We start from the raw sequence: 15,602 nt of genomic DNA, 5'->3' as shown, positions 1-15,602 counted from the left end.
TCATGAAACGTAAGGTACTGTATGGCATAGTCAGAAGATGGTTCAAGGATTTGCTCAAAGGATACCTGGATGCGGAGAAATTCAAGACAGATGAGGGATTGGCCAGCTACATCCGAGAGAGTATCTATGGTGATTCAGCTGGAATTGTAGGAGCATTAGAATTGGCAAGGCAAGCAGCCTGCAAGAAGTAATACAGCAATGGGATTTTCATGCACATCAAATACAATTTATCATCGTGTGAAATAAACTAGAAGAGGAAGGTCATTTTAACATCTTTGCAAAACAACAAATTCAATGTCCTTTTAAAATTGTAGATACTTTTATTTTTTTAATTGAAAATTATTCCAACAAAAAACCTGAAATCATTCTCACTGAAAACATAGCCACTCACTGCCCAAGTGATCAGATATGGGTGACAAGATTTAGCCTAGGTATATACACCCGGGTGTATACGTAGGAGATTGCACAATAGTGGTGAGAGAAATAAGTACATGTCGCTGAAGGGAAGAAAAAGAAAACAAAAGAAATGGCATTTGTCATGTCCTTATTTCTGATTAAGTGCTCAGCGTGTGCCAGCAGCTTTCTACTTCCACCCATACGGGTTGTGTTGTGCACTTTTATGCTTTATTTTGACATCCTTTCTCGAAACAGCTTTATATACTTAGATGAGGGAGGAGCCTGCCAGAAGTCTCAGGCAATCAAGACCATATTTTATTGGGAAGGTAGGGGTATGATATCTTTGCATACATGGCAAGTTTTGCGGACATTTTTCACAGTGAGATTACTCTTACCACTTCAACCAAATTGTAAATATTTCATCTAAAAATATGTGCATAATCTTCATATTATTATTGTGACAAGTGCCTGCAGGTGCATGTTCATTTCACTTTGGATCAAATCTGATTCACGCAAGATATTTGCTGTTCTTCTGTCTTTTTTCTCTTCAGTCTTTTTTTGTCAGTCAATAATACTATTGTAGGAAACCCTGGTGTGAGGTCCTTCTTGTCTGTTATCAGGCTGAATATTTAAAATGTATCAATATTCAACTTTCCAATAAAAATTCAATTGTTATGCTTCAGCTAATGTTTTCCTCTTTGTGAACACAAATAAAAAGATTTATTATTTAATAAGTTATGTCAAAATAAAAATAATGCAAATTATCAAGAAAAATTATTTCAACTGTACAAGCTTGTAAACTCATAACAACTTGATGTAGCAGTGACATGCCATTAATTTTATAAATTAAACTGTTCTCACTACTTGACTGTTCAAAGACGTCCATAATGTTTTTGCATCAAGGCATTGTGTTCACTGGGTGAATGAATCTCAAAAGCTCTTTGAGGACCACCACATGGATAAGTGGAGTTTAACAAGTCCATATGCAGCAGTCCTCATATAAGTTAAACTGTCGGTCTTTCAGCTTGTTGCCGTCTTGGATTTGTTATCATCTAAAAGGGCAGCTATCATACTGAAACAAAAAACAGTTAAAAATGCATTTAATAAAACAATTGCATCAAATTAGGATATTTAAGTTTCTATGATTCAAAAATTTATACAGATATTGTCAGAAACTATTCATGCCGGCTATTAAACAATTAAGGTGGCACACCAGAGGATGATGACTCTAGGAAACCATGATTTGAGGTAAGATGTGGGATTTTGGAGAGAGTTGAAAGAATAGGGGGTTGGGGGTTGTGGTTGCACAAAATAATTCAATCTATGGGTCAATAATTATTATAAAATTAATGTGATTTTGCAGGGTTTTGCAGTCAGAGTATTTTCTGGTCATTTTTCAGGGAGGAAAAGATACATAGTGCAAATTTTTAGAGCTGGCCATGAAGGTTTGGCAGGTCTACTTTTGCCCCATAAGGATTTGGTGGCAGGGGTTATTAAGTCATGCCTGCATCACCTATAAACCCAAATACTCTTGCAACCCTGGGGGATGATAAAAAATGTACTATGAGGTTTACTAGCCTTCTAGAATTATGCAATTAGATAGAGAGTTATTTCATTGTTCAAGAAAACAGCTGGAGGTAAAATTTCAGTATTTGCTGCCAGGAGAACAGCCTATTGCTTGGTAGTGTGAAAAAAACACCCATTATGTTTGTTGTCATGCTACCCACACATCAGCCAGTATCATAGTCATGTGACTTTTGTGATTTTTCAAAAGATGACACTTTGACATTTTTCTACCCATTTGTCAGTTTTCAATTTTTATTTTCTTTTGAATTTTTATACCCATTAAAGTATCCCGCATCAACCGGGGAGAACAGTTTATTGTGTTTTCTTCATTCTAAACATTTGATCATAGTCGTGTGTTGACCCACCTGCTACTAAAGCATTGGCACAACATATTGGCCAATTTGGTTAACGAATAATTTGGCCAACATCACCCATGTACTAGCAAATGCTAGTTATGCAAGAGCAAATTCAAAGACAAAACCTCACCTATAAAGATACAGGAAAAAGAAAACAAGATGAAATCCAAGCTTGATCATAGCTTCTTTAAGAAATGCCTTAAGTTCATGCCTGTTATGAATCTCTGCAGGGTCATACAAGCCAAGATTTCCAGCTGGTTTATTGACATACCTGTCAAACAGAAAGTTATCAGTTGAATGAAGTAATATTTTTTAACTTTTTTTAAACTCTTTTTTTAACTTAACAATAAACATGCTGAAAACAGTGTTCTCTTCAATTTAGATTCAAGGGCTGAATGGACAAGCCTCTAGGGAGGTCTTGGAACATGCTTTGCAGAAAAGTTTGGAATCAAGAGGTTCTGAAATGCTATTTTACGCAATCTCTTGGAGATGTTTCCTAAAAAAATCAATTTTGGAAAAGGTCATAATGTCAAGAATATTAAGGGACTACCTGAAAGCTTTTTTTCAATTTTTATCCGATATGTACACCACACCCTGACCCCATGCCCCTTCTCTAGCTACAGTCTTGACTGTCCTGAAACAAGGGCTGTCAAGGTGCAGTCACGTTCCAAAAACACCTGTGTTTTCCCCATATTACTCTTTACAACTTAGATGTATTATTTCATGAAAAGTTGGCGGTTCAGAAATTGACATAGCTTGTTTTTTTTAGCCGGCAGCCAGTTCTTAATGAGAACCCTGTGGAAAGGTAAGGTGATTCAAATCTTCAAGCCAAAAAATTGTTAGGCTTACCAGGCTGGTGCTTAACTTGGGTTTTATTCCCATTCAGTAACTGGGAGTATTTCTGGATGGAATGCTAGATAATAATTCATCCCTTATTACTTAAAATTTGTCAAAAACATTGAAAAAGATAAATATTGATGCTGATGGCTCAGGGATGTTAACAGTAACTTATGGTAAGAGGTTAATGAGATACAAAATGGCTGGAAAATATTGAAGATTTGATCATGGAAAGATGTTCACTCTGAATAAATTATTGTAAGGTCTTTTAACTGAGGAGAGGGATACTGTTCAATTTATGAGGTCTTACTAATGGGAACATGCCATAAAAGTTTCCAATAAATTCTATCTGACATCAACCTATGAACCCTTCCTTACAGGCAGGCCGATATGTTCAAAATAATGATAATTATTTAAGTGTCTACGACAGATACTATTGGCTTTATGTCGTGATATGGAAATCAAAAAATAAAATTGGATATCATTGTCTTTTTACTACGCAGCCATGTGAAAATGTGAAATTTCACTTCTAGTTGGGTCAGAAAATTTTTTGAACAAACATAGTCAAATAGAAACGAAAAAAATAAGTGAAATATATCATAAATTAAGCACTCAAACATAATTCCAATTTTGGTTCAAAATTGTAAACATCTATGAAAGGTAAGTAGACCTACATTCTTGTTTTGATGTCACAGCCAAACGAGTCCCAAGTCCTTGCCCCCAGCGGTTTCTGACACGACCGGAGGTGAAATTTAATGTTTTCAGATGGCTAAAATGCAGCGAAAAAACAACAATATCCCATTTTATTTTTCGGATTTCCATATCAAAATACCATGTAGCTTCCATAGAGCAAATAAACAAAATGTCTGTCATATACACTTTAAAGAAAACCAAATTAACCCACCTATAAACAAGCCACCCTAGCAGGGGAGCATTGAGCAGGAAAAATATCCACTGGAAATGAGCAAGTAGTAACACAGTTATAACTCCATGAGCGACCATTTCTGGAAGAATCCACTGAAAAAACAATCTATACATTATTGACACTTGAAGTAATAGGCTTTGCTACAGGCGCAATGAATTTGTACATTAACATAACTATTTATTACAAAAAAGTACATGACATTTCGGCCTCTTTCAAAGTAAAGCATTGCCTTCGTCTGCCTTTACATAAACCTCTTAAAAGATTCCAGTAAATAAATATTTCCACTCCGTGTGCGACAAATTAGTTTTAAAAACTCTTTTTGGGTGTGGTTTATTGAGACAGGGATACTGAAAACGCTTTCAATTGCAATCAGTTATGACAACTTACAGACCTGAAATAACGTGTGAACTTACCACGTTAAGCCTTCTACAGCACGTCGTAGCATTGATGTAGTCGCATTCTAGATCCGATAAGTTAATGATCTTGATTACATGCAGAGTCAAGGAATTTCGCAAAGTATTTCAACTCGAGAAACAAATTTTGATAAACTACGTTTTAAAATAAGATCAGTATATGTATGTATAACTGTTAAAATAAGTTCATCAGACTCAACAGACTCAGTGATACCGTTTTAAATAATACCGTTACTTATAGTACTAACAGGTGGTAAAGCTGTTGACTTGCTGGAGAGGAAACGCGGCCCATTAGGTCTCAGGGAACTAGGACAGTGATTTTTTCACTGATATTCCACGAAACATTCTATTCCTGACTTTCATTCAAAGGCTCTTCGAATTATTCACCTTTTGTACAACAATGTGACATAAAGGATACAAAATAAACTGAAAGAAAAAGAAGTGCGGCTCCATCGATGAGACCAAAGATGTACAACGCCGATTCCGACATTTTGAATTTTCTGGACCGAGGCCAAAGAGGAGAGAGTGAGAACGACAACAAAGAAACGAGGCTACATGGCTCTGTTGTTTCCCCAGTGGAGAGGAGAGTGGCTGAACCCCCGGGGCTGAACTTTATATTGTACATAGCTCTTGCGCCATTTAGGTGTTTTAATGAAATAATGTGACGGAGATATAAAAAAACCTGCAATCTTTATTATTTTGAACTAGTCTGGAGTGAACACTGAACACGAAAAACCAATTTGTAAATGAAAATTTCATAACATTTTATAGTTTCTTGTTACCCTACCCTGCAAAGTAAGATATTTGACTTTGTTGCCAACACAAAACTCAACGCTCCGCGGTCGTTACGAGCTCCATACTTCAATATGGCGTCGGGCCATGGAGGAGCCGTTACAAGAAATCACTGTTATACTGCCCCCAGACACCCCCGAACAGATAAACCAGCAACTATAAACGAAAGGGCAAACAGCTCTTTAGAAACTGAACCGCTAGAAGGTCTTGGATTGAGCACTTTGAACGAAGACAAACCACCATCTTCACGGAGACACAAGAGGCATCACCAAAGCCATAAACCCAAACTGTCAGTCAGGGACTCTTTATCGCAGTCTCTTCGCGAACTAGACGATGTCGACGAGGAACATTTCTACGATCATTTATTAGCCTTGAAGAATGAGCACAAAAAAACTCTAAAAGCCGTTGAAAAACTGTATTATTCGGAAAAAGACAGACAATACTCGGGATTTCAATTGGACTCAAGGACTAAAATTGCTGTGAGCGATTTTGACGAATCTAGTATCCCTAAACAGTTTCCTTTGCGTGATTATGATCCGTTTATAGAAACTACTGAGGACGAGGAAAAAGATGATACTCACATCCCAGTCAGACCAGAAGATCATATAAGGGACATGTCAGTGAGAAGTGAAAGAACAACAGAAGACAAGGAAAATGAAGGTAGGGAGACGTAAGCTTATATAAACCTTAGTTAGCTGATCCAAATGAAGTTCTAATTCCTGTATTTTCGTCTTCTAGGATAACCTCGTGCCCTGTTTCCTCTCTTCAGGGTTCACTGCAAGTAGTCCGTTTTTGTTCCTGAAATCCAGATGTGTGTGGGACTGAGTTTAGATTATGCAAATTAGGGAAAGAATTGAGGAGGGAACCAGGGGGTAATCCCTTGTAAGGGCTACATGTATATGGATATGTGCGGCCCCAAAGGGTATGCTTGTTTAGCCATTTTGGTCAGAAATAGGGTACCAATTTTTGCTGCTAGTCACTCATCGCATGATAGGAAACAAAACTCCTCACATGCTAGGAAGAGATAGAGACTGCCCTTAGTCTATCTTCAGTGAAAATTTATTCATCAGTTGGCAGCCAGTCCTGAGGGCCACCCTAGGAACCAAGGGAGACCTTTCCAAATGCCTAATCAAGTGTTGTCAAATAATCCTGAATATAGATCAGAGGAATTTGGAGGATTATCCCTCCCCCATAAAAGCAAAATGCTTATAGATTAGTTTTGAAAACATCAAGCCAAGAGATCTTTGTACTTGAAGCATGTATTGTGTCCAGTTTTTATCCCTTACCTGTGCTGGGGCCATGGATTCTTGTGAAGCAGCAGGGTTCTTGTTGATTGCTCTCATACATGAAACTGAAGGATATTACAATACATACAGATCAGCCATGTTCAGCCCCAGTGTTTGACCTGGGTAAAATAAAAGTGTTGTTTCCTCTTACACCTTTGAGTAAAAATTGTCTGACAAATCTCAGCAAATGCCTCTGAGCTCTAGCGTTTTGGTTTTGCACTCAAGCTTCAGCACACAAGCAAGTTTATGAATGATGTAGGAGGGCTTTTCCCTGCTTGTGCCCTCGCCCAAAAACAAGAGCCTGCTGAGCTCACAGGCTAAGTAAGACCTGAGAGGATGACCTCTGGGGTAAGGTACTGACTGATGCTTTATTTCAGACTGGTTTGAACTGTGGGTGGAAATAAGGCTTAGGGAAAAAAGTTTACGACAAATCTGAGGGGAAATTTTGACCCAAGTCTTGTAGGAAATTTGGGTAAAGATCCCCTCATGTGATAGTTTGTGTTAAAAATTTCAGCAACTATGTGAAACATGAATCATGTCAGCTCTAAATCTTGAAAAATACTACGATGCTGCACAAGTCTTAGTCCTGACCTCATCTTTGGGTTTACTTAGAAGGTGCAAAGAAAATAATTATATTGCAATTTACTTCTTGTGCAAGCTGATAATGGTGTGAAACAAGTTTTAAAAGTCACAAATGTTGTCTCATTCCTTGGTTACCTAGTTAGACTTCTGCAATTTTCATGGCAAAATTTTCTCTCAGCAACAGAAATCTTAATTCCTTTCATGGCGCTTAAAATTGTAAGATGTTTTAGTTGTCGTTATGCATATTATGATTTGTAACATGATGGGTAACAGTTGTCCTGTAATTGTTAGATAACCAACCAACAAGGTGCCTTTGATCTTGAAAACAATCAAGCTAAGTTTGTCTCTTGCTGTTGATTGCATCCAACACAATTTTGCCAAAGCCCTAATGTCCTAATGCTACCAGCTACTGAGATTACCCAACCCTCTTCTACGACATAGAGTGTAACTAAATTTAATTCAGGGTTAGCATCTAACTGTTTCTAAGGTTTCATTCATTTTTTTTCTGGGAGATTCTTCTCTAGAGGAACTGCAAGAATCACGTAGAAGATCATACAGTGATCCTATAGATGGGGAACACTGGGAAGACGATGACATTAACGTCATAAGGAAACGATCAGGAGATCGAAAAGTTCTGTACAAGGAGATGTACCCTCAGAGATCCTCTGCGCTAGATGTAGTAGAGGACATGTGGGAAGGTTTCTCTGTGTATGATTACCCCCCGGATGAGAGCCCTCCCCGTGAAAAACAGGAGAAAAAGAACGAATGGACTCCACAAATCACCATTCCTAAACCATTCACTATGACAGTAAGAGAGGCAAAGAGAAAGGCGAAGCATATGACAAGATCGCAAATGATTCTTCAGGAGGATTTGAAAAAGAAGAAGGAAAAGGAAGAGGCGGAGTTGCATAAAAAGTTTCGCGCACAACCTGTTCCTGCAACCACGTTTTTGCCGCTTTACGACGAAATCACGCGTCAAAACGAGCTCCGAAGATACCATGTGCGAGAGCTCAGCAAAGCGATTCTAAAATCAACTGAGAAGCCATTTAAATTTGTTAAAAGAGAGGAAGAGAAAAGGCAAATGCGTCGAACTAAATCCCTGAGTAATCTCGCAGATTTTGAGAACAAAACGGCGGAGAAAAAGGAGTTTAAAGCTAATCCATTTCCTGATCGTTTGTTCGATCTGACTCTGGCGGACAGGATGGCCGAAAAAGAGGAGTACAGAGCGATTCGAATGCGAATGCGATCGCAAGAAATGCTCGCTGCGTCCCGTCTCCCCCCTAACATGGAATCACGGGGGGAAGAGTACACGCTTGGTCATTTTAGGAGCAAATTGAATAAAGAAGGCAACAAGAACGCTTTTATGACAAAAGAGCACAAGTTTAAGCCGCAAATTAACCCTGATATACCCGAGTTTGATGCACTTCATAGGCAATTTGAAAAGGAGATGAGAAATAAGAAGACAGAAAAGGAACCTACAGTTGTCGAGCCTTTTAATCTGAGAACAGCGCGCGTGTCCGCTGAGAGGAAGTCGAGATGCTCGCGGTCTCAAGAGGTGCCGGATAGTGGTAGATTGTCCAGAGATCGCTCCGCCAGCCGGGAGAGGTCTTCCAGTGCCAGGCCGTACACTCCTCACGACACACTTCCATTTGGGTTAGTATAAATATCACAATGATTCAAGTTATGGCACTGCTAATGGAGGCAGCGTGGCCGAGTGGTTAGGGCGCCGGTTCAAGTCCCGCTCTGACCACTAAGCTAGAGTTGTTTCTCTGTAGACCCTAGTTCAGCTCCTCAGTCATGTCTGTAAGTAGTCAACTTGTCTGTCTCCCACCAGTTGGGATTCTTAAGCCTATTATGTTTAGTTGATATAACTGTTTCTTTTTGATTAAGTGGCATGCCTGTGAACTAGCTAGGTGTAGCTAAGCGCAATGACCACTATAAACGCCAACATTTGAACATTTTTTTGTACTGCTTCTACTAATCCCCCTGTCAAATAAACTCCTTCCTTTGAAGGTCAGTTTTTTTTCCATAGTAAGCGCGATTCACAGTATATTTTTCTCGATGTTGGTGTTCAGAGTGATATAACCAAATTTTAGTTTGTAGTTTAGGCAGAAGAGAAAACTGACATGAAATGACCTGTCCCTCCTTGAGAAGGAGAAGAGACAAAGCTAAATCGAATTAGTTGGTTTATTTTACTGTGGTGAGGTTGATTGCTGTTCGTACTGCAGAACTACAGAGTCAACGCGCCTGCGTGAGAGCACAGTCCGCAAGAGCCTGGAGCAGAGAACAGCTAGTGAGCAAGACGAGATCAAACAAGAACAACGAAGACGACGCCGTCAGAAGATGCTGAAACCTGAGGTGACAAGAAAAGTGATGGCAAATGATCACAGTGGAATGCTGAAAAAAGCGGCAAAGGAAAAAGTTCAAAATTTCAGGTAAGAAAGGAAAAGTCGCGTCTTGTCCATTGCCTGCAGGACATCCCGGACATTGCAGGACATTGCGTGTTTGATTTAAATTTGCTTGCGCGAAAAAGCAGTCATGGGTGACAGTGCCCCACCACAGTAGTCTAATGTCGCCCCACATGCTTTGTCTACATTCTGAAACTTCCGTTCATCGTAAGAAGATACCGGGAACCGATTGATACTTTTTTCATACATTCAACCCAATGAAAACTCTCCCAAGTTGTTAACTTTAGCCTGGTGGAGGCCCAATCCGTCGGGGGAGATGGGGGGATGGGGGTAGGATTTCGTGAGGAGGGCTATACTTAATTATTTCTTTTTGCATTTTGTTACCTCAGGGAAAGTGATCGAGCACGGAAAGAGGAATACAACCGAGAACTGAAAGAGATGCAAGAACGCATAAACAAACGACCACTACTGTTTGAACAGCAATCCCAGGTCACTGCAAGGCGAGCCGCAGAGCGCAAGTACGCGGATATCCTTCGCAGCGCAGGCGTAGATGAGGCACTCGTGCAGAACTTGGTTACCAAGGATGGGAAGATCGTAGATGCCGAGTCGGACGATGAGTTGGAAGAGACTGGGTCCCAGATGAATTATGGTGGCTCAAGACGGTCTTCAGGGACTGAATACAATAGAGACAGCCATGATGCGAATCTGCAGGAGAGTGGAAGTGATGTGGAAGAAGAAATTGACGAGGAAGATGAAGAAGAAATCTGAAGAAGTTGATGAAAAGGCCTGTGGCAATCGTTCAAAGCGTTCTGTTGCGGCATTCGGAGATCGACCCCGAGAAATCCACTGGGCTAACGAAGTCAACGAAGACAGTCCGACTGTCTCCCGAAGATTTCCGAAAGCAAACGCGATACGAACATTCGTGTATCTCAATTTCATCAAATTTATTTAAGTGTAATTATTGATTGGTTATCAAAAGAAACAACGTCTCGAGTTTTTATACACATAAAATAATAGTGCAAACAATATCGCGTGGAGATCTCTATTGAGCGAAAAAAACTACTACGGAAGTTTATTGACAATATTCTGATGTGGATAGGTAGCATTTGTAGCATTAAAAGTAGTGAACATTTTCCCTTGACGATCAATAAAACTTTAGGAACTATAGTAATACTTTGCGAAAGGAATGAAACTTTCTGTTCGATCTATATTTATTCATCATTGACCATCATTAGTCAGCTGATAAGCAATACTAAAGGGTTTATTTTAATATACAAGAACTGAAACCTACGAATCAAAATTTTATGGATTTGTTGCGACGTTACAGAATTCATTATTTCATGAATTGGATTCATGATTGATTTTCCTCTACGTTGCTAACCATTTGAAAGGAAGAACTGGTCGAGATGACCGTCGAATACTGGTAGCCGCTTTTCAAAAATCTTCAAAACGCCTAAAGATGGCGCTCACCTTCCATAATTCGGTTTTTGACCCTATTGCTATGCCTTAATGGGCCTCGTCTCCAAAGTCGATGGACCCTCTTAGTTGGTGGGGCCTTGACAAGAGGAGAGGAACACCCACAGACAAGGCCTTATAACAGCTCCTAAAAAAGGAGTAAAATTCTGAGCGAAAGAGGTATTCACGTTCAGTTGGAATGCTCACCGTAAACCAGTTTTAAACTTCCTGAAGGTCTGTAAGGAAGTATTTCAGCGTGAAATTAGTGAAACCTTTGTCCAGTATTGTTGCAAATAAAACTCCGCGTCTCCAGAGTTCTCCAGAGCTACCTCCTCGTACCAAGACAAGGTCCCGCCTCTGTCCTCTCCTCTGCCTCTCCTCTGCACCCTCATCTCTTTTAGAACGATCAGAGTACGACTTTTACAAATCAAACCTATAGCTCAAGTTTCCGATCATCGGCCTGTCACTAATCCGGTGTTAAAAGTCTCCTATTCAACTGGTCAGCAACAGGGAGGAGCGAGAGCTCTCGAAACGTAACTTGAATCTTGAAACCCAAGATTCGTACTTGTACTCTTCTTACTGTTGTGGTCTGTTGTGGTCTGTTGTATTTGTTGCCTGAAGTCCCGTTAGTTATTATAGTTATTAGCAGTTTGTTATACAAACAAGGCGAAAAAGTCAATGCTGCTTTGTGGACTCAGTGGTACCCTTTCGCCTTGTTTCAGTACACTTTATTTGAACACAGACCCAATTGCAATAATAGCTATTTGATAGAAGGGAGTTAAAAGAAACCACGACGGCGACGCCGAGGACAACGCCACTGAAAGCTGAATTTATATTCAACCTATGAATCAAATTATCTCAAAACGGTGTTAAATTCGGAAAATAAAAACAATACAATCAGTTGGCTGTCCTGCCGGGTTTACGTTATCCAGGATTGGTAGAATTTGCTCAATTTACGTTGTTGTTTTGCAGAGAACGGCAGTGAAATGTACCGAGACTTATGACGCACATGCTCGTTAAACCTTAAGCCCAGGCCAAACGATTGCAACATTTCGACGCAACCTATCGCAACATTAAATGTTGCGATATGTTGCGATCGTTTGGCCGGGGCTTGCAAATACTGGGCCAACAATGTTGCAATATGTTACGTTGAACTGTTGCGATCGTTTGGCCGGGGCTTTCCGTCTGTTTGGCGTTTTAAGTGAGGGCATCCCAGGGGCATTTGGGGAGCAAGGGAACTGATAAACAGACAACGGATATTTTTGGAATTAAACTGAGGGAACAAGGAATATCTCTACGGTCCTCTACTACTCTCTGAACGAGAACTTTGGCGGGAAATTTCAGGGAATAATGAAATTGGGGATCAAAAGAACATGCATCTTCTCCCCTTGGGAAGCCCTCTTTAAGTGACAATTAAGCTCCCTAATGATCTCCTGCACTTGCCAGTATTATGCACGGCCGATTGAACAGATCAACCTGAGAAATACATTGAGTTTTTTAATAACCCATAAACTGTCACCACTAGGAGGTACAAGAGTGGTTCTAAATTTAAAACCAGAATCAAAGTAGCCACTCTGGCAACAACGACAACAACAACAACAACAACAACAACAACAACTTTTATTTCATCCCGGAATTAGAAATAATTTATCGCAATATTATAGGTTAAAAGTAAAAATGATAGGGGTGCTGACTACCCTAAATAACCTAAGAGTTAAAAATGCCAGGCAGCCAGTTAAAAGAAAAGACATTTTACATGTTTAGGTCAGGGACACAAACAAACAAACAACCAAACATAGACACTTACGCAAAATACACAAAATAATAAAACCAATCAAAATCCATGAACCAATCAAAACTCGAAAGAAAAACATGTAACTCACCGCGCAGAGCACAGTTACGATTGGTTTTGGTTTTACTTAGAAAGTGGAGCAGCGCACCATGTTCATTCGGGGTCGAACAGTGATCGGTTTTGCGTCGCTACGCTTTACGATTGGCTTAAAAAACTCGCGCCACTTTTTCATCCAATCAGAAGTCTTAAAACCTAACCCAATTCAACTCGTTCGCATACGATTCCCGCACTTTAATTTGCTCCAGCTGCATCGCAAAGCCTAGTGGTAAAAACCAATGAAATGAAAAACATTATTAATTATGTGACTGCGGTAGATTCTCAAAGATAATCATTTTAATATGTTACCGAAATGCCAAAGTTACGAATTACTTCACATCAAACGGATAAATATTCCGGAATATGAGCTGCACGTGTAAAGCCTCTTTTCCATTAGGGTATGGTGTTTTGTGTGTGTGTGTGTGTTCGAACGATTCTAAATGCTGGTGTGTGTTAATCAGTTTGGAATTCACTAGCATTCTCTAGGTATACAATCATACAATGATACACTAAGGCGGCGGCGGCTTATATTAAGGAATCTTGTATTCTGTTTTTAACTGTCCTCAAATTCATTGGATTGACTTGTTCAATGTAATGTAATTTGGAATTTGTATTAAAGATTAAAGATTAAATATTAAAGATCAAGATCGAAAGCTATACTGAGTGCTGGAAGAAAACCCAATTTAAAGCCTATGGATTAGACTGGCCGAATATAAATACTGTATTTCCTACCATGTAAGTTTTGATTGTAGGTCCCGGTTGCGCTTTCTGTGAAACAGAAAATGGAAAGGAATTTCTCTTGATTCAGCGATTTTTAATGGTCGATTGCTCTTTCCGGAGGGTTCGATTCCTCCAAGAAAAATAAGTATTCTCCATTTTTAATTTTCTTCCTTTTGCAACACATTGTATACACGTTTGGTTTACCATACATTCAATTTCCACGCAAGATAGCCAGACCAATGAATGCGAACAATTTTTATAGTTTATCTAGTAATAAAATAATAATTTCATTCTAGACATCCAGTAGCGAGGAAACAGACCCTTATTTATAGATGGACTATTAGTTACCCGATCTGCTTCACTAGTTTCAAGCTCTTGTGGAATTGATCTTGACGTAAAGACTCCAAACAACAATTACATTAATTCAGCTGGAAGAAGCCTCTGACCTCTTTTGGACAATAATCTTGAGAAAATTTTTACCAACTACTGTTTCCAGGTTCAGTGTCAGTTTTAATCTGAGATCAGACGCGAAAAAAAAGAACGCCTCATTTTACAGTGTATCATTTTCAGGCTAACCACTCGTTTATTGGTCCTTATTAGAGATTTTGCGATAGATTAATGAAAGCTATGATACTCGGCATTCCTATTTTCACTCGCCATGAAGATTTTGTTATTTCATTTTGTGCTCAGAGTATGTTTCAGGTCACTATAGAATTACGGTATCCAATGAACCAATCATAGCGAGCGTACGTTCTATGCTGTTATTTTCAGTAAATTCTGTAATTATCACTTCGGCTCTTACCAACATGACAACCATTTCTTGTACCACAATTAGCATACAGAACCTGATACCATACTACTTATTTCCCTACTATTAACACTTTATGCAATTTTGGTTGTTATTAGATACTATTAAATATACTGGTAGTTTCAGGTATCGCACATCAGCCGAGTTTGGTACCACCGAAGCAAACGGCAAGACCGTATATTATTAAAACCTCGGGCATAACGCTTTCAGGCACGTCTACGTGACACTGTCAGTAATGTTTTCTCGTCCACCAATCAGAGTGCTTTAATTCTTGTTTCTATCACGTAGCAGATGTTACCAGAATACTACTTGCCATGCAAATTACACGTGAGCACATCGTGATGTCGTGATGTACCCATGATTCCCTCTTCCTAGTACAAAGACAACCTTCTTGTTTACTGTGTAAACACAACAAAAAAAGGTAGAAGTGAAACCCTTGACATCAATTCGGTTTCATGTTTTATTGCTTAGATTAAAAGTTAGATTATTAAGCGAGTTGGCCCAAATGCATTTAGTTTTTTTCGCGTAAACGAAATAAGCCCGGCGTTCATTGTACTCGTTATTCAATTATCGAAATGATGACGATTACAAACTCATTCATCCGGAACACATTTACAATCTGCTCTTCAGCTGGCGCAAAGCCAGCGCCTAGCGATTTCGCTTGGTCTTGAACTAAGACGATAATATCGAATAGAATCTTGCTACACAAAAGGATTAATATGATAAGATGTCTGTGAATTTTCGATGGCCCTTCAGCTGTCACGATGTGATTTGTGTTCAAATTGAACTGCCTAACGAAACTTTAAGGTTGTGCTCCTTTGCCTCCAGTCAAGGTCGCGCGAATTATGTTACTAGTTGCTAAGCATCAGGTAGAACTTGTTTGTTTGTCTTGGAAAGCAGTTGATACGTTTTGATAATGATCAACCATTGTTTCATTTCAGATTTCAACAGCTCTTCCCCCGTGCTCGTCCTTGACTTGCGCGAATTAAAAATTTATTACCGAAAATTATATTTCGGCAAATCGGATTCGTCGAAATGAAGATGATTTATTACTTTCTTTCCTTTCCACCGACATGTCACAATGCTTGACACCTGTAATGTACACTGTTCATCGAATCCACTTGCTCGCATCCCTGCGCGACACTATATTTGTGCTGGGAATATCCTCTG

The 15,602-nt window shown here is 39.3% G+C and overlaps 2 protein-coding genes across 3 annotated transcripts; one reads left to right on the top strand and one right to left on the bottom strand.

Moving 5' to 3' along the window:
* Positions 1-297: 297 nt before the first annotated feature.
* Positions 298-5,133, bottom strand: LOC110042410 (protein cornichon homolog 4-like). 2 transcript variants are annotated; one of them, XM_020747773.2, is made up of 5 exons: positions 4,912-5,133; positions 4,494-4,562; positions 4,060-4,172; positions 2,449-2,589; positions 298-1,468 (listed from the first exon to the last, which is right to left on the bottom strand). In XM_020747773.2, the coding sequence occupies exons 1-5, from the start codon at positions 5,116-5,118 to the stop codon at positions 1,417-1,419; spliced, it is 582 nt and encodes a 193-aa protein (XP_020603432.1). In that variant the 5' UTR covers positions 5,119-5,133; the 3' UTR covers positions 298-1,416. The 2 variants fall into 2 exon arrangements, with proteins under 2 accessions (XP_020603432.1, XP_020603433.2); XM_020747774.2 differs by having other exon boundaries at positions 4,060-4,109; positions 4,912-5,042.
* Positions 5,134-5,321: 188 nt separating this feature from the next.
* LOC110042406 (protein FAM161B-like) lies at positions 5,322-10,732 on the top strand. The gene is made up of 5 exons (XM_089291994.1): positions 5,322-5,945; positions 6,155-6,157; positions 7,666-8,806; positions 9,382-9,588; positions 9,951-10,732. The coding sequence occupies exons 1-5, from the start codon at positions 5,360-5,362 to the stop codon at positions 10,327-10,329; spliced, it is 2,316 nt and encodes a 771-aa protein (XP_089148120.1). The 5' UTR covers positions 5,322-5,359; the 3' UTR covers positions 10,330-10,732.
* The last annotated feature ends 4,870 nt before the right edge of the window (positions 10,733-15,602 follow it).

The sequence above is a fragment of the Orbicella faveolata genome, unplaced genomic scaffold (assembly GCF_042242905.1).
Source record: "Orbicella faveolata isolate gen_17 unplaced genomic scaffold, um_ofav_v1 contig_24, whole genome shotgun sequence".
Classification (NCBI taxonomy): domain Eukaryota; kingdom Metazoa; phylum Cnidaria; class Anthozoa; order Scleractinia; family Merulinidae; genus Orbicella; species Orbicella faveolata.
This window is presented reverse-complemented; position numbering and strand designations above follow the sequence as displayed.

Excerpts from the sequence above, each read along its gene's own strand:
- LOC110042410 (XM_020747773.2), bottom strand. The coding sequence starts at position 5,118 with ATGTACAATATAAAGTTCAGCCCCGGGGGTTCAGCCACTCTCCTCTCC. Across the intron at positions 4,563-4,911 it reads TTTTTCTTTCAGTTTATTTT|ATCATTAACTTATCGGATCT; the intron begins GTATCCTTTATG and ends CATGTAATCAAG. Across the intron at positions 1,469-2,448 it reads TTTTTCCTGTATCTTTATAG|TATGATAGCTGCCCTTTTAG; the intron begins GTGAGGTTTTGT and ends TTTTTGTTTCAG.
- LOC110042406 (XM_089291994.1), top strand. The coding sequence starts at position 5,360 with ATGGCGTCGGGCCATGGAGGAGCCGTTACAAGAAATCACTGTTATACT. Across the intron at positions 8,807-9,381 it reads CACGACACACTTCCATTTGG|AACTACAGAGTCAACGCGCC; the intron begins GTTAGTATAAAT and ends TTCGTACTGCAG. Across the intron at positions 9,589-9,950 it reads GAAAAAGTTCAAAATTTCAG|GGAAAGTGATCGAGCACGGA; the intron begins GTAAGAAAGGAA and ends TTGTTACCTCAG.